The sequence below is a fragment of the Echinops telfairi genome, unplaced genomic scaffold (genome assembly GCF_000313985.2).
Source record: "Echinops telfairi isolate 266 unplaced genomic scaffold, ASM31398v2 ScPeMD7_7425;HRSCAF=8463, whole genome shotgun sequence".
Lineage (NCBI taxonomy): Eukaryota > Metazoa > Chordata > Mammalia > Afrosoricida > Tenrecidae > Echinops > Echinops telfairi.
The window spans coordinates 2,757,419-2,781,040 of NW_022111325.1; the positions used below are offsets into that span (position 1 = coordinate 2,757,419).

At 59.6% G+C, this 23,622-nt stretch overlaps 1 protein-coding gene across 1 annotated transcript in view; it reads left to right on the top strand.

The window, feature by feature from the left end:
• The window catches only part of LMNA (lamin A/C), a 47,653-nt gene extending 27,122 nt beyond the window's left edge, over positions 1-20,531 (top strand). The window contains exons 2-14 of the mRNA XM_004714690.3: positions 690-785; positions 1,187-2,258; positions 14,218-14,374; positions 15,617-15,742; positions 15,928-16,098; positions 16,345-16,470; positions 17,299-17,519; positions 17,619-17,841; positions 18,294-18,401; positions 18,494-18,613; positions 18,920-19,015; positions 19,736-20,005; positions 20,310-20,531. Coding sequence (XP_004714747.1) covers positions 1,903-2,258; positions 14,218-14,374; positions 15,617-15,742; positions 15,928-16,098; positions 16,345-16,470; positions 17,299-17,519; positions 17,619-17,841; positions 18,294-18,401; positions 18,494-18,613; positions 18,920-19,015; positions 19,736-20,005; positions 20,310-20,336 — 2,001 coding nt within the window. The 5' untranslated portion in view covers positions 690-785; positions 1,187-1,902 and the 3' untranslated portion in view covers positions 20,337-20,531. The remainder of the gene's footprint in view (positions 1-689; positions 786-1,186; positions 2,259-14,217; positions 14,375-15,616; positions 15,743-15,927; positions 16,099-16,344; positions 16,471-17,298; positions 17,520-17,618; positions 17,842-18,293; positions 18,402-18,493; positions 18,614-18,919; positions 19,016-19,735; positions 20,006-20,309) is intronic.
• The last annotated feature ends 3,091 nt before the right edge of the window (positions 20,532-23,622 follow it).

Here is a 23,622-nt window from a genome sequence, read left to right on the forward strand (position 1 = left end):
GGGTGGGTGCCACACCCTAGGAGCCATGTCCTGAGTCCCTTCAGGAGGATCCTGGAGGTGGGTGCTCAACATGCTGGCCCTGTCCCAGAACTCTCACCTTGAGGAAATGGTTCCCCTCCAGGGACACACAGTTCCTGCCTTCCTCCCACTGCTGCCCCTTGTCCGCCTGGAGGGAGGGCTGCCCCCCCCCCCCAACTGTGTAGCGCAAAATCCCTGCTAGCTGGGAGCTGTAGGAGTTAGCAACTTAATCTGACTTCCCAGCTTCCTCATCAGAGTAGGCACCGTGGGAGGCATCAGGGGAGGCAGACAGGCCCTAAGGTCCTAGAGCCTCAGTGCTGATACCTCTTAGAGGGAATTAGGTGGCAGGTGGGGCCAGGGCCAGGATTAGGGGAGGAGAGTGGGAGGCTGGTCAGAGTGGTCCTGGGTGAGGTCGGGGCTCCAGACCCAGGAAGTATGGGGTCCTGGGTACTCCTGTCCCAGAAGAGGGCCGATTCCTTCTCCAGAGCCAGCTGCAAATCAGACCTGACCAGAGAAGTGAGAGTGACTTAAGCCTTTGCAGCAAGGAGGCTGTGGGTTCTTGGCGGGCCCTCCCCTCTCCACCTCACCCCTCTCCCCACCCCACCCTCCTTCCTGAAGGGAACTGGGATGCAGAACCACCTCGGACTGCCCAGCTTTGCTCCCCCTTTCAGGCTCCTCTGAGAACCACAAAAATCTGGGACCCAGTGTCCTGGCAGCATGCGGAGCACATGCACAGCGCTGGTATCTGTTTTGAATTATCCCCTCAAGTAAGTACAGTCCTGGAGAAACAACTGAGCACAGAGCTGGCGTTGGCTGGGCGGTGGCTAGGAGTCTAAGGGCACTGAAAAGGGAGGAGCCTAGGAGCCCACGCCCCCTCTTTTTCCAATCCCTTGGTGGGATCGCGGGAATGGACTGGAGGGTGAGGTGGGGGGCAGATATCTGGGTTCTGTTCTTGGCCTTCTCTGGGGAACTGGGCATGGAATTAGAGTGTAAGACAATATATTTGCTTGGGAAGAAAAAAGACATTGATGCAGAAGACAGGGGCAAAGGGACCCCCCAATACTTGGGAAGCAGTAAAGGAACTCAGAACCCAGAACTTGGTTCCCCAGCCCCGAGGGAGTGGGGTGGGAGTGACCCAGGCATTCCTTTACCACCCCACCCTTTGCAGGCTGAGATGCAGTTTGAATGGGCTGCCCACGGGTGAAGGAGGGAGCTGGGGTGACTCATTGTTACTACGGGGAGCTTGTGGTAGGAGGGTGAGTCACCCTGCTGGGCACCAACCTCAGCCCTCACCCACTTTCCTGTACCCCAGCCTGTCCGAACCCCTCCCTTTGCTCTGCATCCAGGCCCCCTCTTCTACCTTTTGCCCATCCACTCCTGCTCCTGGCCTCTGCCCTGGACCCTGAGGCACAGAGGGAGTGGTGAGCAGCTTGGTGCCAGGAGCACTGAGCAGAGGGAAAGCCAGATGTGGGAGCTTCAAGGACGGGGTGACCTGGTGAGGGTGGGCTTGATTACCCCACCCCCATCCCCCACCCCCGTGACCAGCCGCGGTTCTCTCCCTTCCACACTAACAAGCCCCGCCCCCCGTGGCTAAGTGACGTCCCCTTTAAGAGAAGTGGCCCCGCCTCCTATCCCAAAGACCTATTAGAGCCTTGGCCCGGGCGCCGGTGACTCAGTGTTCGCGGGAGCGCAGCTTCTCCTCCAACCAACCCCGAGGCCGAGCTTCCCTAGTGCCCGGCCCAGCTCCGCACGCCTGCCAGCCGCCAGCCCAGAGCCAGCCGGCCGGCGCGCTCCGACCGAGCACTCGCTGCCCTTCAGCCCCAGTTCGCTCCGCGCCCTTCTTGGGACCCCTGCCCCGCGGGCAGCGCTGCCACCCTGCCGGCCATGGAGACTCCGTCCCAAAGGCGCGCCACCCGCAGCGGGGCGCAATCCAGCTCCACGCCGCTGTCGCCCACCCGCATCACCCGGCTGCAGGAGAAGGAGGACCTGCAGGAGCTCAACGATCGCCTGGCGGTCTACATCGACCGGGTGCGCTCCCTGGAGACGGAGAACGCGGGGCTGCGCCTCCGCATCACCGAGTCCGAGGAGGTGGTCAGCCGCGAGGTGTCTGGCATCAAGGCCGCCTATGAGGCCGAGCTGGGAGATGCCCGCAAGACCCTCGACTCGGTGGCCAAGGAGCGCGCCCGCCTGCAGCTGGAGCTGAGCAAAGTGCGAGAGGAATTTAAGGAGCTCAAAGCCCGGTGAGTGTGCCCAGGTGGCCGCGGGCCTGCCCGGCTCCGGAAAGGGCCAGCGCGAAAGGGCTTTGGGCGTCTGGTAACTTTGCCATGCAGTCTCCTCCCTCCCGGAACTGCCCCGAGAGGGTGACTGGCGGTGCCAAGGGGAATTGTCCCGGCAGGACAGACAGGGGAGGGGTCTTGGGGCAAGAGTGGGAAGGGTTTGGAGAGGTGGGCGCGCGGAGCCCCATCCTGGAGGACCGGTGCGCACACCGCTGCTAGGGTGGGGTTTGTCAGCCGCCCTGAGCCTGCGGCCGGAGCCCGGCCTGGCATGAGGAGTCAGGGCACCCTGGACACGTTGGAGTGGGTCAAAGGGTCTTGTTAGAACTTTCTCAGCCGCCTTGGCACTTTGCCAACTTTGCCCAGTCTGGCTCCGAGCACAAGATCCCCACAGAGACTGAGCCCCTAAGCTGGCAGATGTTCATTGGTCCTGGGGAGAGGTCACCGAGCCAGGTGACCCCCATCTTCCCCTCCAAGGGCGTGACAGTGGCCATTGGCATGACCTGGTCCTGGGTCAGAAACCCTCCCAGACAACCTAATGCCTGAGACTGTTCCTTCCTGGGCTCTGCCGGAGGGCCTTGCCTCCCCCGCTGCTCCCACAGCTCTTGGCCGGCTTGGCCCAGGAATGTGAAGGAGGGCGGGGAAGAGAGGGCAGAGGCTCCCAGCTCAGGAAGTTGTGTCATGCCCAGGTCTGGTGGCACCCCTCTTGGTCCTCTTGCCTGCTGTCAGTCAGTTGCTAGGTCGGGCTGTCAGCAGAGGGTTAGGGCCTCTGTGCCTGCCTCCCTCCCTCCCGGCTTGGCCACTTTCATTTTCCCAGCTGAGCCCAGAGAGCGAGCCTAGGCTCTGGCCTGTCCCTGTAGCCCCTGACGTTTTAATCTTTGCCTTCCCAAACTGCTGGGATACAGTGACATTTTTGAAATCCAACCGTTGGAAGCTTCAGGCCACTCCCACCCCACCCCACCCCACCGCACCCCACCCCACCCTATTCTCCTCCTTTTTTTTTTTTTTTTTTAAATAAAGGCCTCTGGGAGCCTAGAAGTTTAGACCCTGGCCTCCTCCTCCCCAGCCCGCTTTCCTCTATGAAGACCCAGGCTAAAGGGCACTGAAGGTGCTCTGAGACTCCTGTGGGCTGGGCCTGGAGGCCTATACTCCCCTTCTTCTCTCCCTGCATCCTTTTCTCTGGCCCCCAGTGTGCTCGATGGCCCCCATGTTGTTCTCTGAGGCAGGGTGAGTGCGGCCAACTCCCATCACCCTTCCACTGAGTACAAGCAGCACCTCTGGGAGACAGGTTCAACCTGTTGAAAGCGATCGCTGCTACCTGCTGTCTCTTCCCTCCAGTCATAGGGTCACTCCGTCGGCATCCACCGGACGGCAGTGAGTTTGAGTTTTTGATGAATATTAACAACATAGCTAGACACACACACACACACACACTGGACTAGTTGGAAGAAAGGAGAGAATTCATAGTCTTTTATAAAGAGAATTCATATTCTCAACTAGTCTGTTCAACTCCTTAAGCCCCCCTTCCTGGAAGGCATCCTTCCGCAGGCTGTTTCTAGGGAAGACCAAGATGGGGCGACAGGACAGGCAGCAGTCTCTAGTCTCCTGCTAGCCCAGCCACCACGCCATTCTGTCTCCTTGGGCGCCTGGTGCAGCTGTCCAAGCCGGGACACCAGGTGGGGGTGGGGGTGTGTGTACTTGTTATATTTAGCCACCTGCCTCTCCTCTCCCCTACTGATCCTGGCCGGGCTTCCGCAAAACGGGGGCGGTGTTGCACACCTGGATCCCGGAGGTGAATCGAAGGGGGCTTAGACTGAGCTTCTGGCCCCTCCTGTGGCCTCAGCAGAACCAGAAGGGGTTGCTCCCTTTCGCCCCTGCTCCACTCAGGATCTGGTGTGGGGTAGGGGTGGGGTGGGGGGGTAGGTACAGCGAAGAGCTTGAGAAAGGAAGGCAGGGCATTGTCTCAGCCCTTCCTCCTGAGGCCTGCAGAGAAGGTGTTGTCTGGTTTAATGTTTAATTAGAGTTCAGAGTTCAGGGTCAGCCAGGCTTGGGGTTGAGATGCAGATCGGCCTGAAAGACCCTGTGGCAGGCCCTAGTCCACCTGGGTACCCCCGGCCATACCCAGGAGTCTGGGGCTTCCTCTTGCTGGACTAGGCTGTAAGCTTCCAGCAGAAACACCCTGTGACCACCACTCCCCTCACCCCTCACCTCCCCCTCCACCCCTAGACACCTCTGAAGCCTAAAGGATTTGGAGTCCCGTGTGCAGGGAGAATGCGGAGGCAGAGAGAGAGCACAGGAAAGGCCTGTCTGGGGTCCAGACCAGGAGCTGGGGCCCCACCCCAGGCAGGACAGCTGGATGGATGACTCAGATACTGCCCCCCTCTTTCCTGCCTGGGTGGCTTTACAAGAGACAGCAGGAGACAGCAGATGCCTTCAAGGATGCGATGGGGATTCGAAGGCCTGTAGCGTCTACCCCTGCCCCACTGGATCATGGGGTCCATTGCCTGCCTCCTGCATAGCCTCTCCGGTGGTGGGCTGGAGCCAGGGTTCTGAACAGGCACAGTGCATACGTCGCTTGAGCGTTGAGTCCCGAGTTAGGGGCTTGTGCTGTGGGATGTTGCCAGGGTCTGCTCCTTCCTACATAGCACGGACAGAGGAAGCTTGAGTCACACGCCAGGCCCACAAAGCAGAAGCGTTTCTTCCCCCTGGACGAGGCTCGGAGCTTGATGACTTCCTCGATTGCCCGCGCGCCTTGGGCAGCCCACTGGGCACAGACAGGGAGGCGAAGGTGCAGGCTCGGCTAGGACACGGACAGCAAAGGCTATAGAGGTACAGATTCCTGTCCCATGTCACAGCAGAGGCTAGCCCAGGCCTTTGGACTACCAGCCGGATGCTCTGACCACTCAGCCTCCCTTCCTGAGCTGAGGGATAGGTTAAAGGGGCCTGAAGGTGCAGAAAGGAGGCCTGGCTTCTGGCTCCTGAGCCAGAACCTTGCTCTGAAGCCTAGCGTCTTTTTTTGCTCTGGGACCTGAGGTGCCTACACGCTCTGCGGTCCTGCTGGGGCCTGTTAGTGCTTGATCCACTGCCCTCCCTTGCCCCAGCCTGTATCTAGAAAGACCTATGAACCTGCCAGATTAGACCTCTGGCAGAGGTAGAGCTCTGGGAAGCTACGGAGGCCCGGGGTTCCTGTCTGGGATCGAGGCCTGGGAGTTGTACATGCAAATCTGAAGGAGTAGAAACATTGGGAGAATGGGGTCTCTGAGGAGGACACCCCTGGGCATTTGTTACCATTCCCATCTCCCTGCCCTGATGTCCATGTTCTGATCCAAAAGGAAAGAAAGACTAACTGCCATTGAGTCAATACCCACTCATAGCAAACCCAAAAGACAGGCCGGCCCTGCCCCTGCCCCTGCCCCTGCCCCTGCGGGCTTCCCGGCCATCACTATTTACGGGAATAGACAGCCTGTCTTTCTCTCAAGGAGCTGGCAGCTTCAAACTGCTGAGCTTGTGGATCACAGCCAAGCTCTTAACCACTACGCCACCGGGGCCCCTAAAGGGAAAGAAGAAGGCACAGCTAAACCTGGGGACTGAGACGTGCCCAGGGAGCCCAAGAGAGACAGAGAAACTCCTCCCCACAGTCCTGCTGGCCTGCCCAGGGCCCATCGTGGGACTTCTCCTGGCCTCCTGAGTCTGAGACCCCGCCTCCAGTGAGAGGACCCAGGAGTTCAGTAGCTCAGTGTTAGGCTGAGCCAGGGACAGCTGCAGGGACAACTGGTCAGACATGCCTTCACCAACGAACTGTGCCCTCTGTCACCTCCCCTGCAGCCCCCGAGTGGCCCCTTACCACCTCCAGCAACATTGGCCTCTCAGATGAAGCCTGTCCCACCCCCTTGGGTGCCCAGTCCTGAAGGGGAGGCGTCTAGGGAGAGACTCTTTGGAAAGGTCTCCCATTGCCCATGAGAAGCAAAGAAATCCGCCCACAAATTACCAGGCCTCATGGGTAGTCTAAACGGCTCCAGTCCTCACTGTTCTTAACTCCAAGTTGGACTTAGCCACTAAATTGCTGTGTGGCCTACAATGCCGTAGAAGTATTTCCCACCCACCCTGGAATGTAAAGTACAGCCATTCTTCTCCATTCCCCAAAGCAAGTGTATTAGAGAAGGTCAACTGTTGGGTCTGTGCTTTGTTCTCATTGCTCCTTGGGACTGAGGGAGGGTCTCCTGGAGCAGGGCAGTGGGGAGGAGGCCCAGGAATGAGGAGGCCTGGTGGTGCAGTGGGTTCGGCATGGGGCTGCCAACTGCCACCAGCCACTCCTGGGGACAGATGCCACAGTCTGCTTCCGCCTGGATTCACCGCTGCGGAAGCCCTGTCCTATAGAGTCGCTGTGGCTCAGAACAGACTCATGGCAGCAGATTGGCTCAGGAATGGCTCCGTTGGGGTGTGTGTGTGTGTGTGTGTGTGTGTGTCTCCAGAGGGAGACCGAGGGAGGGGCTTTTCCCTCAGAGTTGGCCAGGATCACAGAGACAGCACATGTGTGGAGCCAGAGGGAGATGCAGGTGACCTTCAGCTGCCCCTTTCCATGCTTCCTGCACCCACAGTGGCTCTCCCGCCCCAGGTTGAGCTGTGAGGGTGGTCCTTAACCAGTCTCTTAAAGAAGGGGATAGGGTTTGGAAAAGCAGGCAGGCACCCCACCCCTAATCCTTTGGAGGGAGGGATCACGCCAGCCCAAGCCAGGAATAATTCTGGCCAGGCCCCCAGGCCCAGCGGGGGGCTGAGTCACAGCAGAGGACAGTGGACAGGAGACCCTGAGCTGGTCTAGTCCGATAAGGCAAGGCTGAGGGGGGGGCCTTTTTGAGTTGCAGCAAGAGCGATGAGGGACTGAATCAGATGGGAGGCACGTGTGAGGGGGACTGGGCGCAGGGGCCCTCCCCTCCAGGGCAGCCAGGGACTCTTGGTTTCAAGGGGACCAGTTCCTAGACCATTGAGAGACTTGGGGACTGCCAAGTTCTGACGCACTCACCCTCTGCTGGCCTGGGCGAGCGTTGCATCTCCCTAGGAATGTGGCGGGACCAGAACTCCTAGGTCCTCCCCCACTTCCTTTCCTTGGGGGGAGGAGCGTGGGAGGGTGTGGCTCCCAATCCTCCCGTTATTGTCTGGACTAAGAACCGCACGACACCAGATGGAGGATTAATCAGCCCTAAAAAGGGACTGCCGAGTTAGCTTCCTGTGAGGATCCCCCTATAGGTCCCTCCCTTTAGCCACTGGGCTATCCCCAAACACCGCACCTCCACTTCTGTGGGCCTGTTCCCTGCCTCTCGGGTCTTGGACAACGCAGGAGCGATGTCCGCAGGGCGAGGCCGGCAAGAATGAAAAGTGGGTTTTGGCAAAGGGGAGCTTGCAGGCGGCTGACCAGGAAGCTGGAGGCCACCTGCCTGTTGTCTGGGACCCCTATGCCCCAGGCTTCTCCTGCCTCCGCACAAGGTCACGGTTGATACAACCAGCAGCTGTGACTCAGGCCTGGTCCCCCGCCAGGCCCAGCGCCTCTGCTGCCTCTGAGAATGGCATTGCGTCTCAACATGTAAACAGGCTCCTAGCCACCCAGTCCGCACCAGGCCCTGCACCCCAGCCCCTCCCTCTGCCTGGAATCAAGACGAGCTTTGTCTGGGGGAGGACAGCTGGGGACTCGCGGCTCTGGAAGGGGATCTGAGGCCCTGGGCGTGTTTGGCGGGTGTCATACCCTGAGGCCTGCAGAAGCAGGGGCCATGCCTGCCTCGGGGAAACATGCCTATGTGTGTGTGTGTCCACGTGTATGTGTGTGTGTGTGTGTGTGTGTGCGTGCAGGAATGGCTTGGTGTGGCTCATTCTGGAGGCCTGCCACATGCTTCCCAGGGGAGGCCTAAGACCCACAGGACTGCCGAAGGGTGAGGTCTGTTTGGGGACAACACTCAGGGCCCTGGACCACCTGGCCCCCTCTGCCTGAGAGCGAGGAAGTCTGAGGAGGACACGGTGGCTCAGGACCACAGGCTCCGGCCTCCCCACTTCCCGCTCTTAGCTCAAACCGCAAGCCAGTCAGGAAACCAGACCGTGGTTACATTTTTTGGGGGGTGGGGGGGTCATGGGGAAGTGCTGTCAGACCTCATGCTTCACGCACAGTTGTGGGGTGGGTGGGAGTGGTGGTTCCACTAGGTGTCTGTATCAGTCTCATGGAGGTGTCTCCCCAAAAATAAGGCAGAAGGTGGTGGGCTGCCCCACTCTCACGGAGGCCCCCTGTGCCGCTCGCTGGAGCCTCTCAGTGCATCCTACAGTCTGGGTGCCCCATCCCTTTCTGCTGAGAGTGTCCCCATGTACCTGTTCGGCAGGTTTTCCATGAATGAGCCACCCAGCCCCGGCCCGCTCTGGATGCCAGTCCAGGAGAGCCCTCTGGTCTGAGGACTGATGAGGAGGGGTGCTGGCGACAGGAAAGGAGACTAAAACCCACAGGCTGACACGATGGGGGCCTGGGATAGGGCTCGAAGCAGTTGGGAGCGGAGGAGGGAGGGCAGGCCTGGGGCAGGCAGGTAGGTCTCTGTTCAGGGAAGAGGGGTTGGGTTTGGGCAGATGGAGGGAGGGAGAGAAAGGAAGAGCTAGTATAGTGGGAGGCATTGCTGGAACAAAAGAAGGGGTGGGGCGAATGAATGTGCAGGCCAGGCGGACTTGGGGTGGCAGCAGGAGACGCCCTGTCACCCCACCGACCAATCCACCCGACCCACTGGAAGCTAGCCTGAGTAGAGTTCTAGCCCACTGGCAGGGTTGTAGAGAACTGGCTTCTCAAAGGAAGAGACCCCTTGCCTCCCCTCTCACTCGCTCTGCCCAGCCTGGCCACAGGGGCACCCTGTCCCACTGTCCCACGCGGCAGGAAATAGCCGGGGGCCCAGAGAGTATGTGTTCCTGGGGTCTCCACCCAGCTTGGAGAACCTGGAGGGCCCCTGGGCCAGTGTTGTCAGGGGGCTGCAGTGGCTCTGAGGGAGACCCTGCAAGCGAGGAGAAGGCTTCCATCCTCCACCCCTACCCCTTGGTCCCTCCTCCTCCTTATTTTTAGCCCCAGCTGGATATTTCTAACTCCCTGTCCCTCCCTTGGCCTGACAGAGGAAACAGGGCCCTCTCCCGCTGGGCCTCACATGTTGCTCCCAGCAACCAGTGACCAAACAGCCCTGCGGCCTGCCCTGGCTTCCATATCTGGCATCTGAGTTGGGCTGAGGAGGGTGACTCAGCGGGTGGGTCAGTGCCTGGCCTGATGCCCATCCAGCCCCTTTGCTGAGCTGGGTGCCTGAGAATCCTGGCCTGCCTTGTTGGGAGTGGCTTCCCATCCTTACAGACCCTCAGCCACACCTGCCAGCCCGGCTCTCCTGGCTGCCTTGTCCTTTCCTCTCGGAGAGCCGATCTGCCAGCTGTGGGAATAGCTGCAAACAGGATGCCCGGCCCATCTCCTCTCACCAGGCTGTGGGCATGGAGCCCCTCCTGGGCTCAGGGGACCCTGCAGATACGCAGGAAAGAGCCGGCCACACCCACTGGCATGGCCCTGGCCCAGGCAGGACATGGGCAAAGCCAGGGTCTCCCCTGTGAGCACTAGAGGATTTCCCGACCCCGGCCTGGGCATTGTCTGCCTAAGGATGAGTCACCTGAGAAGCCCCTGGTTCCCAGCCTGCCCTGCCGCGCCCCGGCCCCCTTGCCAGCTCAGTGGGGATGGCAGGCAGCACGTGCCCAGGTTTGCCACCCGCATGTGCAGGCCCGTTCCCTGCCGCTGGCCAATGTCTGAGGACGCCGCAGGGTCTGGAACTGGTCCTGTTCCGTGGAAGAGACTAGGGAGGGGGCTGGAGCGGTGCTGGGCTCTGCCAAGCTCAGCGTCTCTAGATGTGTGTGTGTGTGTGTGTGTGTGGTGTGGCTCCCTGGCCGCAGGGCTCCTTGGGTCTGAGTCATGAGCCCATGGTGAGAGCGACAGCTCCCTCAGAGCAGAGTGGGGCTCCCCGGCTTGAGGGAGAAAACCTCAAAGGCCCTGGTTCTCCTTTCTCCTGCCGGTGGTTTCCCTCACCCGTAGGGTGGGGCTCAGTCCTCCACTTGCTAAACTCAAAACCAAACTGATCTCCCTGCCATGCGGTAGCAGCCGACTCCCCAGCACCGGGAGAACCACCCCTGAGGGTTTCCCAAGATGGGCACACTTTGCGGGAGTAGAGCCTCATCTTTCGCCCGAAGAACGCCTGGTGGTTTCAAACTGCTCCCCCTGTGCCCAACACAGAACCACAAACTGCTCCCGCGGCCCAACAGGTAACCACAAAGCCACTAGAGCCCCCCTCGCTTCCCGAGCACTAGTCAAAGCCTCGATGAGGGAAAGGAAATAGGTGCCCTTCATTTCTGAAGCCAGTTGCCACCCCAAGCCTCTGACTCACAAGGGTCCCCAGCGGTCAGAAAAGAACGGTGCTCCCCGGGGCTTCTGGCGGCTCTTCTTTTGGTGGCAGATGGCCAGGCCTTTCTTCTGAGGTGCCCTGGGTGGACCCCAGCTTCTAACCCCTTTTGAGGGTCGAATGACCCTTTCACAGGGGTCGCCCGATTCATAACAGTAGCAAAATGACAGTGATGAAGTAGCAACGAAAACAATGTTATGGTTGGGGGGGTCACCACCACATGAGGGACTGTATGAAAGGGTGGCAGCATAAGGAGGTCAAGAACCACTGGTCTAACCCCTCGGTCAGTAGCCAAACAAACATTTGAACCGTTGGCCCCCCTCAGGGGACGCCCTTCAATTCTTGTGGGGAGGCCAAAGATGGTGGCGGCCACCGAGGCAGGGCAGTCTGGACCTCCAGCTCCGTTCTTTATTAGCGGGGGGCCCAGACCTCGTTCTTGGTGGAAAGCAGGTTAGCGCCATGATGTGTAGTTATACGATAAAGCCCACCAGACACATACTCACTCGGGACGCACACGTGTGTGCGGCTGTCAGCATCGCAGTCCATTGGAGTCACCACCAGGACCCCGCCTCAGGGACCAGTGGGGCGGGGAGAAGCTAGCCTACAAGAAAACACCCTAAACGTCTCAGATGAGGCGCCCAGCCACCGCTAACAGGTCACCCACATGGCTGCTAACGGCAAGTCTTGCATCCAACCCAGGGCTGCCACCAACCCAGGCCCGGCAATCTGGTTCCCTAACCGAGGCCACAGCGGAGCAGCCTACAGAGCCCGGCGCTGCTCTCAGTCGCAGGGAGCCAGGCTGCCTGGCAGCGGGCTGGCTTATTTTCCCACTGGCTGAGGCCCCGGAGGCAGGGCCAGGCAGCTGTAGGCTCAGTGCCCCGGTGGACCCACCTCTCCTTTCTTCCGTAAGGGCCTGCCTGGCACTGTCCCGGGCAGCTTTACTGGGGAGAACTCCAGGAACGCCTGTCTTGGTGCCTCAGGAGGCCCGGAGGCAGGACCAGGGAAAAGATGCCCTTGAGTCCTCTTGGAACAACCCCTGTGGCTCCTTCCTGTTTGTCGTGGCTCACAGCTGCCGCCACACATGTTCTCTCCTCTCTCAGCTTCTGCATTCTCTCCAGACCTTGTGACTGACGCAGGCGAAGAGGAGGAGGAGGAGGAGGAGGAGATGGAGTCATCCTAGGCCAATAGCTAGAATGGGCTGCCACCCTGTCCCTGTGCGACCCTGGGCCATTCACCTTCCCCTCTGCGCCTCAGTTTCCTCATCTGAAGGGGGTGGGGGATGAGTGGAACAGAGGATCGTTCTCTGACTCTACCAGCAGCCCAGGGCCTTCCTGCCTGCCCCGCTGGCTCCCTCGTGGTGGCCAGCTGCGGCCTTCAGGGCGGGGAGGCCTCGCTCGCTTGCTTGACTGGGATGTCCCTGCCAGCCTTGGAGTCAGGCCAAGGAGCTCAGAGGCCAGTCGCTGTCTGTGAGGCGGTGGCGGCAGCGCCTCACTTTACCATTGCGTTTCTTAGCCGTCTCTCCTCCCCTCTAGCCGCCTCGGCTTCTGAAGTCATGGAAAGTTGGGGCCGGCTGGCAGCCAAAACCTGAACCGGGTTTTGACTTTATTTTTAGCTTTTCAGGCTGAGACAGACGAGGGGAGAGACACCCTCCCGCCCTAGGGGGACCTCTTTTTGCGGGCCACACGCACCGCTGTTTTAAACAGCGTCTTCTGAGGTGTGCCCAGAGGCCTGAGAGGCCCATGTCTTCACCTCCTTCCCCTGTCTCTCGGGGTTCCAGCTCTGTCCCCCGACCCAGCGGATTCTCCTAAGCTGGAAGGGGGGTGGGGGGTGGAGGCACTACCTGTGACTCTCCCCTCCCTCCAGCACGTCCTCAAGTCTAGCCTTGCTCTGTCTCGTGCCAGTGTGAACAGTGGAGTCTTCTGCAGCTTAGGCTCCAGGGGAAGGAGAAACACGTTGGCAGGGTGGCATTTCCTCTTGTTGTCCCTATCCCGGCCCACACCTGGTTCCCCTGGTTTCCCATCTGCCGTGGCAAGCCCATACCGCGGGCCTGAGGCACCACAGAGGGCATCTGGGACTAGGCCTCTTGGATTACCCCCTCCACCCCTGGGGCCTGCCCCATGTGCTCACCCTCTACAGGGGGCCTTCAAAAAGTTCATGGGAAAATGGAGTTAAGAGACCAAGAAAGTTTCCCACAAACTTTTTGAAGTGTCCTCTACCCCCGACCCCTCCCTCTGAATTTTCGAAGGGCTAGAAACACAGGTTCCCAGGAGGCTTTCAAGAACCCCAGTAACCAGCTAGTGGCCGTGGAGTGGACCCCAAGAGTGTGCTCTGTAGGACTGGGCTGGTTTTCGATGGCTGTTCTTATTGAGGGCCCGGAATTTCTTCCTAGTCACTTCTGGGTGGACTGGAACCTCCAAGCTGTGGAGAACCTTCGGTGCCACCCAGGCAGGGCCCTCGTTTCAGCATCCGGCAGAAATTAGCAGGCACCCAGAGGGTGCAGAGGCAACCCCTGTTGGACTGGTTCTAGCGAAATGTTACCCAGTTTGAGGGGCGGAGGAGGCAGCGGCATCTCAAGGCTGGGGCCCCGAGGAGGTGGAGGCCTGGACCACCTCTGGAGCCAGATGTTGGGCTTGTGGTTGGAGGGCAGTGCTCAGCTGGCTCCTGGAGCTCCGAGAGCAGTGGTTCTCAACCTGTGGGTCACGCGGCCCCTTTGGGGGTCGAACGGCCCTTAACAGTATCAAAGTTACAGTTATGAAGTAGCAGCGGAAAAAATAATGTTATGGTGGGTGGGGGGGGGGGTCACCACAACATGAGGAACTGTATTAGAGGGTAGCGGCATTTGGACCTAGAGGGAGGGAGCCCTACATCCCTCTTCCCAGATGGGAGAACCCAGGCGGGCCCTGAGGAAGGCAGGCCAGTGTTGTCCTGGTCAACCACAAGCGCAGCTCCCCCAGGCTCTGGGCAGACTTTCCTCCCCACCCCGTTTCAGGTGTGGACAAGGGCCTGAAGTGCCCACAGCTTTGGGGCCCAAACTGAGATGTATTAGGGACCCAGGGACCCCAGTGCTGGGAGCCTGGCTGTCTGGGTCCCCCAGGGGAGGGAGGCTTGGCTGAATGGAAGGTGGGTGGAGCCTGGGGAAGAGCCCTTAGGCCCAGTGTGGGAAGGGGCAGGAGACAAAGGTGCCCCTGTCTCTGGGAAAGGCTGAGAGGGGAAAGAGGAAAAGCATTCTTGTCACGGGACCCAGTGTTGCCCTTAGCCCTAGGCACGTTCCTGAGCCCTGAGTCATGGGAAGGGTGGAGTTGCTGGGAGAGGGTTTGGGGGACCTCTGGGGCAGTGGGAGCCAGGCCCCAGAAGTTGGCAGATGCAAAGCCAAGGATGCCCTCTCTTGGCAGTGGAGGGCGCCACAGAGCCAGCCCCCACAGGAGCTTCTCTCAGTGAGGCCATGAGCTCCTCCCACAACCACTCTTCCCTTCCCACCCTCCCACCAGCAACACCAAAAAGGAGGGAGACTTGCTGGCGGCCCAGGCCCGCCTCAAGGACCTGGAGGCTCTGCTCAACTCCAAGGAGGCCGCGCTAAGCACTGCCCTCAGTGAGAAGCGGACGCTGGAGGGTGAGCTGCATGACCTGCGAGGGCAGGTGGCCAAGGTGAGACCACCTTCCTCTCCCTGACTTGCTGTCATTGTGGGTTAAATGCTCGGCTGCTAACCAAGAGGCTGGCAATTCAAACCCACCAGCCGCTCTGTGAACAAAAAATGAGGCTGTCTGCTTCCGTAAGGATTTGCATCCTCAGAACCCCAAGGAGCAGTTCTGTGCTGTCCTATAGAGTCGCTGGGAAGGAGAGCAGACTTGGACCTGGTGGCAGTGGGTTGGGTAGCATCCTTTGCCCGCCCAGACCACGTGGGCTGTCTCTGGCTACATCTGGCACAGTGAATTTAACACACTCTCTGGCCATTGCCATCTAACTAATGAATTGTGTCCGGCCCTGAGCCCTCTGATGAACAGCTCCTGGCTCTCCACGAGAAAAGAGAGGCGTTGCCGGCCTTCCTTCCACAGAGCTGGCGGTTCGGTACACAGGGGGTACATGTTAATAACGCCTGGCATGTTGGTGGCGGCTTTTCCCTTCAAAACACTTTACTGTCTGTTCTCTCCTCCTATTTCTCATGTTACAAGCTGGGAGCAGAAAAGCGGAGAAGCTGGCTTGTTTTCAGTTTGACAGCTTCCCCTGCCTGCCTACCTGCCACCCCCCACTGCCATAAGGCTCCTCGGAGAGACCGGGAGATGGCTGCAGCAGGCTGGGCGCTTCTTCTCCCGGCTCTCTCACCTCCAGCTCCACCTCTCCTAGCTGCACTCACCAGCCTGTGCTCCCCTGCTCAAACTTCCCCATGGGCTCCACTCGTGGCCCACCAGGGGATCCCTGTGTGATGCAGCCCCCTGCCTGCCAGTCCTGCCCGCTCTCCCATTGCTCCCTCTACCGGTGCTTTAGGCTTTTAGTTTTCAGCAGCACTGAACTTCTTGGAGGCCCCAAGACCCATGAGTGTGTGCCCGCAGACCCCAGGGCCTTTGCACATACTCCTACAAGTCAAGACCCACTAATCCATCCTTTGGCTCTTAGCCTCTTCCCAGGCACACTGTGGTTCTGTCCCTTGTGGTCCCTCTGCACTTGGCACAGACCTTGACAGTTGCCTTGTGCTAGGAGGGGGTGGTCCCATAGGGGTGGTCATAGTCTTGTCTTTCTTCTCCTAGTGCAGGACCCTCCCAGAGTGGTGGTTGTGGACTGAGTGGGTGTCGTGACTTGCCTTGGGCATCGGAGCCCCTCACTCTCCTGGGACCCATTGGGCCCTTCTCCTGGCTCTCTCTGCACTCTGACCTCTGCTCCATCTCTCTTAGCTCGAGGCAGCCCTGGGTGAGGCCAAGAAGCAACTTCAGGATGAGATGCTGCGGCGAGTGGACGCTGAGAACAGGCTGCAGACCCTGAAGGAGGAACTGGACTTCCAGAAGAACATCTACAGCGAGGTGGGGCCCTGAGGTCGGCGCTAGGTCCGACAGCGGGAGAGCAGCTGAGTGCACAGCTTGCTGGCCGAGTCCCTCCCTGGTGTCCGTGGGTGGGAGGAAGGGGTGGCCAGCACCCAGCTCCAGGTGAAAGCCTGTGGGGAGCCCAAGTTGATCTCTGCTCCTGTGACCTTGCTCCCACCCCTCAGGAGCTGCGTGAGACCAAGCGCCGCCATGAGACCCGGCTGGTGGAGCTTGATAACGGGAAGCAGCGAGAGTTTGAGAACAAGCTGGCAGACGCCCTGCAGGAGCTTCGCTCCCAGCATGAAGACCAGGTGGAGCAGTACAAGAAGGAGCTGGAGAAGACCTATTCTGCCAAGGTGCTTGCTCACGCCTCTGTCCCCCACAGCCCGGCCACCCCACCCACACCAGGATAGTCCCTGCGGTGGGGGTGGGGCGGGGGTTATCCGTACCGTTAGGGTTAGGGTTAGGTAGCCAGATTTATAAGGTAGCATTGGGATCATGATAGTGTGGGGGGGGGGTAGGGGTGGGGAGAGCTCAGGATGCAGCCCTAATGGAACCTGAGACCCTCTCCTTTCCCTCTAACCCCCTGTTCTTCTCTCCAGCTGGATAATGCCAGGCAGTCTGCAGAGAGGAACAGCAACCTGGTGGGGGCTGCCCACGAGGAGCTGCAGCAGTCCCGCATCCGCATCGACAGCCTCTCGGCTCAGCTTAGCCAGCTGCAGAAACAGGTGCGGCCAGGCCGGCTCCACTGACCAGAATCTGGGCTGAGTATCGTGGGGTGGGAGGCCACAGGGGCCTGCTGAGGAGGGAAGGGGCGAGAAGGGCCCAGGTGGCTGGCTTGTCTGCTGTCCTCACTCTCCCACTTCTCTGATGGCCTCCACTTCCCAGAGTCCAGGTTGTCCTACATGAAAGCCTTCCTTAACGCACAGATCGGCTATGAGACTCAAAGGAGTCAAAAGTCCCAGGAAGGGCAGGTAACCCTTGGGTAGTGCCAACCATTTGGTTAGTTCGCTCAGCTGCTGACTGGAACATGGGAGCACCTCTTCTGAGAGGGGCCTCAGGAGAGAGGCCTGGTGACCCACCTCTGACCACTCAGTCCTTGAAAAGCCCTGTGAGCACAGTCCTGTTCTGACACTTGGGGTCGGTCCCCCCCACCCGCCAGACTTGACAGAAGCTGGTTTTCCTGAGGGGTGGGATGCAGAAGTGTCAATAGTCTTCTAGCTGGCCCTGCCATTGGTGACTGGAGGAAAGCGGCTTTAGCCCGCAGTGAGCAGCTGCAGTTAGATTTCCTGGTCGCTAGCCATGTCCCTGACCACGGGGTTGGTGGTTCAAACCCACCTAACTGCTCTTAGGGAGAAGGACGAGGCTGTAAAAACGTATAGCCTCAGAAACCTTATATAGAGTTGCTAAGAATTGGGATTGACCTGATGGCAGTGGGTTATCCAAGCCCCTATGAGAACTGATGGAAGCCTGGAGGTCCTAGGAAGGGTAGGGGGGGTCCCTTTCCCTTGGGGGCCCCTTGGGAGCTCACCAGAAACCTGCCTCCTCCTGCTCAGCTGTCAGCCAAGGAGGCCAAGCTGCGAGACCTGGAGGATGCCCTGGCTCGGGAACGGGACACCAGTCGGCGGCTGCTGGCAGAGAAGGAGAGGGAGATGGCGGAGATGCGGGCAAGGATGCAGCAGCAGCTGGATGAGTACCAGGAGCTGCTGGACATCAAGCTGGCCCTGGACATGGAGATCCACGCCTACCGCAAGCTGCTGGAGGGCGAGGAGGAGAGGTAGGCCGGGGAGGAGCTGGGGCGATGGGTTGCCAGGAGGGTCCTCTGGCTGCCATGGGCCTTGACGAGGCGCCCCCTGTTCTGTCTCCCCCTCGGCAGGCTCCGCCTGTCCCCCAGTCCCACCTCGCAGCGCCGAGGAGGCCGGTCCTCCACTCACTCGTCCCAGGTGCAGAGCAGCGGCAGCGTCACCAAGAAGCGCAAACTGGAGGCGAGCGAGAGCCGCAGCAGCTTCTCGCAGCATGCCCGCACCAGCGGCCGCGTGGCGGTGGAGGAGGTGGATGAGGAGGGCAAGTTTGTGCGCCTGCGCAACAAGTCCAATGAGGTAGGCTGTTCCCCCAACCCCGCAACCCCCGAGTAGTCCGAAGGGTGCACAACTAGGTGAAAGGGAGAGAATGTCTGAAAGGAGAGGGAGTGGCGGTTGGAGAGACTAGCCCTCCACGCAGAGGCTGGGCCAGGGCGATCCGGCCGGTTCCAACTCTGGCTCTTCTACTGACTGTCAGGGAGACTTGGGGCGGTTATTTAACCCCGGGGCATCCGTTTCCTCATCTGTACAATGGGCAAAAGTAATCGTTCTGAACTCCCAGTTGTTGGGAAGATAAATGATCATGCTTTCCGTGTACCCGGCCCCACGAGTGGTAGCTGTTCTCGCTTGGGGGAGTGGTAAGCTCTGCTCTGCGTGCAGGCCTGGGAGAGCCTGCCTTGGGCACTTGAGCCAGATGAACCCCGGAGCCTGGGTGAGTCTCCCCACCGCCCTCCTCGTTCTCATCCTGGCAGGACCAGTCCATGGGCAATTGGCAGATCAAACGCCAAAATGGAGACGATCCCTTGATGACCTACCGCTTCCCACCCAAGTTCACCCTGAAGGCTGGCCAGGCAGTGACTGTGAGTGACAGGGCCAGGGAGCCACCTTGGGTGGGGACGGGCTGGCCTCAGGAGGGGAGTGCAAGAGTGAGCTCCCCTTCTTGAATCCTCAGATTTGGGCTTCTGGGGCTGGGGCCACCCACAACCCCCCTACCGACTTGGTGTGGAAGGCACAGAGCACCTGGGGCTGCGGGAACAGCCTGCGCACGGCGCTCATCAACTCCAACGGGGAAGTGAGTATGCCGCGCGCGCCCCCTGTGGCCACACCAAGAAGCTCCCCCGGCCCAAGGAAGGGGTGCCCATTCAGGCCCACCCCAGGAGCACGAAGGGGCGGAGTTAGACAGGGAGGACTATTAGAGGCGGGACCTACCCAGAGGGCCTGGGTAGTGTTCCTGCCCCTCTGACACCGCAGAGGGCGGAGTAAGCGGCAGGTAGACAAGAGTAGACCAGGAGAAAGGTCCCCAGGTGGTCACTGGGCAGACATGCTGCGTGCCCCTCGCCACCCTGACCCTCTCGGGCCTGGTGCCGTGTTCCCGCAGGAGGTGGCCATGCGCAAGCTGGTGCGTTCGTTGACCACCGTGATGGACGACGATGACGATGACGAGGATGGCGATGAACTGCTCCATCAACATCATGTGAGTGGCAGCCGTCGCTGAGGCCGAGCCCCGCCGCCCCGCGGCACCCAGCCAGGCGGGGACAGCCTCCCTGGGCCTCCCAGGCCAAAAATTTTTTCATTAAAGAATATTTTGGAACTTCACTCGCTGCTCTGGCCTTACTTCTCTCTCCTCCCTGTACCCCGACTGGGACCCTGGGGATCTGGGCACCCGCCTCTGGTTGGAAAGGGAGTGGGCTTTGTGGTGCCCTGGGGTGTTCCCATGGGAGCAGTGGACAAGGGCCTGGAACGGGCAGGGGAGGACAGACTGGGGGCACCCCGTGCTGCCTCCCCCACCCACCCCCATTTCTCTGTCTCCTCTCTTCCCCAGAGGCTGCATGCTGGCCTTCTCGGCTCCCCTCTTTTCCCTGCATGCCCCCTTATCTCTGCCCCCCAGTATGCCTGCTGTCCCAACAAGCTCCTCTCCTTTCTCCTCTGCCTCTTAAGCTTCGGATAGCTGAACAACCAAAACTACACCCCGCTCCTTCCCCACCCAGTCAGGTCCCTTTCCCCACATCTTCCTGAACTGTGTCTTGTGCCTCCCCCCACATCTCCCCAACCCTCTCCAGTCCGTTGCCTTCTGGTTCCTTGGGCCCAGAGCCCCCACCTCCCTGCCTGCAGGAGCCCGGAGCCTGGGTGCTGGGCTGAGCTAGCGGTCAGTCCCAGACTCGCCGTCCCGCCTGAGCCTCGTCTCCCTCCCCAGGGCTCCCACTGCAGCGGCTCGGGGGACCCCGCTGAGTACAACCTGCGCTCGCGCACCGTGCTGTGCGGGACTTGCGGGCAACCTGCTGCCGACAAGGCCAGCGGAGGCGCGGGAGCCCAGGTGGGCGGATCCATGTCCTCCAGCTCCTCCGCCTCCAGTATGACAGTCACCCGCAGCTACCGCAGTGTGGGGGGCAGTGGGGGGGGCAGCTTCGGGGACAGCCTGGGCCCCCGCTCCTACCTCCTGGGCAACTCCAGTCCCCGAACCCAGGTGAGTTATCCCCTTTGTCCCCACAGACTGAGGGTGTGTGTGTGTGTGTGTGTGTGTGTGTGTCGGGGGTGGGGGTAGCTGTGGGGGTGGCGGAGAACCTTCTCTCCCGCAGCAGTCGGGGGAGTGGGAGCCCCCTCCCCTCAGCCCTAGTACTAGAAACGCGCCCGGCAACCTAGCCCTCCTATCTGCGCCCCAGACTGGAGGGCAGGGCGGGGCTGGCGTGGGGTGGAGGTGGGGGTTAGAGGAGGGAGGAGACCGGATCTGGCAGGGCCCTCACGCTCCTCCCACCTCTTTTCTCTCCCAGAACGCCCAGAACTGCAGCATCATGTAATTTGGGACCTGCCAGGGCAGGCTGGGGTGGGGGCCTCCTCCGCCTCACCTCATGCCCACCCCACCCCCCACGCTGAACTTCATGAATGGGGGGGGGGCTTGAAGCCAAAGAAGAATTCCCCTTTGGTTGTTTGTTTTTCTTCTGTATTTTCTTTTTTTTTTTCTAAGAGAAATTATTTTCTACAGTGGTTTTATACTGAAGGAAAAAACACAAGTAGAAAAAAAAAGTGGGGGAAGGGGCGTACATCTAAATCCAGATTTCTCTCTCCTTCCCCTCCGCTGCTCCCCATACTCCAGCTCTGCCTAAAAAACAAGGAGGGCTTCCGCGAGGAGCCGTGGGGAAAGGGTGCTTTGACAGAGTCTAGCTTTTGCTTTTCTGCCCTCGCTGCTGCCCCCACCCCGGGGACCCTGTGACATGGTGCCTGAGAGGCAGGTGGGGGAGATCCTCTCTGCCTGAACTGAACTTCAGGCCCAGCCCACCCCCCCTCGGAGGGAGGGAGGCAGGAAGGGAGGAGGGCTGAGCCAGGCCTCTGGGTCCACCTCCCATTCCACTATCCCTGCAGGGGCTCCTCCACCGGCCCCACCCAAGACCCCGCCCCAACCCCGGGGTGATGTAATTCTCCCAGGTCCCAGCTGCTGCGCTTGATTTTCCTGTATTATTTAGACAAGAGATGGGGTTGAGGTAGGAGGCAGAAGAAGAGTTGGTTGGACCCTGCCCTCTGCCAGCGTTAGAGCCAGGATGGGCAGTCACAGAAAGTCCAGGTTAAGTGGGGTTTGGGTTGGAGAGAGGGTGGCTTTCTAGAAAAGGTCAGTCCTCTGGGCCCCACTCCAGAGGAGGGGAGGGGAGAGTGGGACGGAGGGAGCGTGGCAGTGGTTTGGGGCAAACACTAAGGAACCCCTTGGCCTCCCTGTTTCCTATCTGCACCTTCCCACCTTCCCCAGATGAATACACTAGTTGTTTCTATCCCTGGCTGCTGTGGTGTTTTTGTTGGTGTGCGTCACTCTGTGTCCTGAAGGGCAGACACACAAGTCACATGGTCACCTGCGCCCTCGTGGTCCTTGTCCTCACTGCCCAGCCTCACCCTGCCCTAGAGGAGGCAGGAAGGGGTGAAGCCTCAGGCAGTTGAGGCAAATGGGGGCACTGCTCACGGGGCTGTGGGTAGGGAGAGGCTTGGAGGGGAAGCCCTCAGCCGTGAGGGCATCTCCTTCCTCCTCCCTTCTTCTGAGCAGTGTTCTCCTGGGCCCTGGGCTAAGCAGGAGTAGGAAGGCATGCCCTGTGGCCCGGTCAGAGCATGGGGACACCTCAGACGGGCCATCGGGCAGGCAGAGGTGGCGAGAGGGCAGCAGGAGAAAGGAGGACAGAAGCAGTTGAAACCAAGCATTTGATGTCCTTTCTTGCCACACACTTGGCTCAGCTTGGGGGACAGGGAATTGAACAAGGAACTCAGTCTGCACCTTGGGGGAACTCTCAGGCAGAGGGGTGTGCAGGGGAGGGAGGAGGGCTTCTAACCTGGGGGCATGAGGTCCACTGAGGCTGAAGGAGGAGGCCTGGGGGTGGGGTGGGAGGAGGAGCTCTAGAGCTAATCTTTGATGTCTGCAGTGTTGCTGTTCCACTTAAGGGTCTTCTCTGACCACCTTAGTCCCCTTTGCCCCCGGAAATATGGGTTCAGCGTTCACTCGCTCAAGGTCACAAAGCTAGCAGATGACAGACAAGCCCAAGGGTCCCGGCTGGCTGCAGACCCTGCCTGCCTCTGTGATGACATGCTCCCCCGACACCCCAAACAACAAAAATTTGTTGAAAGTTTGTGTCCGTGAAGCAGAGGAGTTGAGTGCGATGAAAAGTCACAGGGGAAAAAGACAATTACAAATGTAGGGCAGTAAGATTGGTTAAAATACTAATGAGAAGGAACAAGACTTGGAGGGCATGCTGGGAACCCCTAACCCACTCCCCACCCCCACCTGCCGTGGGCTGGATGAGGGGCTCTAGGAAAAATATCCCTTCCTGGGAAGAGCATCTTCAACCAAGGAAACCCTTACCCTCCAGCCAGGCCACCTGAGGGCCCCAGTGGGCATGGAGTCAGATTCTGAGCCATAACAACCTTGTAGAACTGAGCAGAACCGCCCTCTTGGGTCCCCAGATTGCCCTACCTTTCTCTCCAGAGAAGCTGGTGGATTCCAGGCTCCAACCTGCCGGTTAGCAGGCAGGTAAGTGCTAAGCCATTGCACGCCCCAGGCTTCCTTTCTGGGGTCTTCCCACTGACCCAGTCAATTCTGACTTGGGTTCCCGAGACTGGAGATCTGTATGGGTCTACAACCTCGTCTATCTTCCATAGATAAGACCAGTGGGGTTTGAACTGCTGACCTTGAATTAGCAGCCAAACACCTGTTGGCAGCCCAGCACGCTACCAGCGTTCCTTTCCATGAGGGTCTCCAAAAACTCCCTCCCTGCCATCGAGCCGATGCCTACTCATAGCGACCCTTTAGGACAGGGTAGAACTGTCCCTGTGGGTTTCTGAGACTGTTTCAGGGAGGAGGAAGTCCCCCTCTTTCTCCTGGGTCAGCAAAAAGTCTGTCACTGCTAATCCGATCGAGGGTATCCACACGCATTTCCCTATCGGTGCACCTGGGGGCGCCAGAGCCCCGTCTGCGGTCGGCGAGGCGTCCGTGCGCACCGCTCTGCTCAGCAGAAGGCTGGCGGGCAGTGTGACTTGCTGTGCACCGCCGAGGGTGGAGAAGGTGAGGCGGCGTAGGAGGCTAAGGGGCATGAGGCAGACAAAGGAGAGGGGCTGCGGACTAGTGGATCCGCATCCTTAGGGTCTCATGTGGTGCCTACCAGGTAGCCTAACACTCATTAGACCACCTGTGATTATTCTTAAAACTGTTTTTCTTTGCTCAGACTATATAACATGCACTCTGTAGTGAAACAGGAAGCACAGGCAAGTACAAGGTGTGTGTGTGTGTGTGTGTGTGTGTGTGTGTAAGAAAACCAGAGGCAAGATTTCCCTCTCTGAGCATATATACACTTCAGGTGGTGAGGAGCTCACGTTGTTTCCTGTTTAGAGCCTGCTTTACCCAGTCAACACACACAAGTGCTTTCCAATGTGATTTCAAAGCTAATTAACGCCATTCTAAAAAAGACCAAAGTCGATTCTTTTCCTATCTCTTTATGTAAGAATGCCTGTGCCTTATAAGAAGACAGGCCGGGGGGAGCGGGGAGGGAGGGGAAAAATGAGGACCTAATGTCGGGGGTTTAAATGGAGAGAAAATGTTTTGAGAAATGATGTACA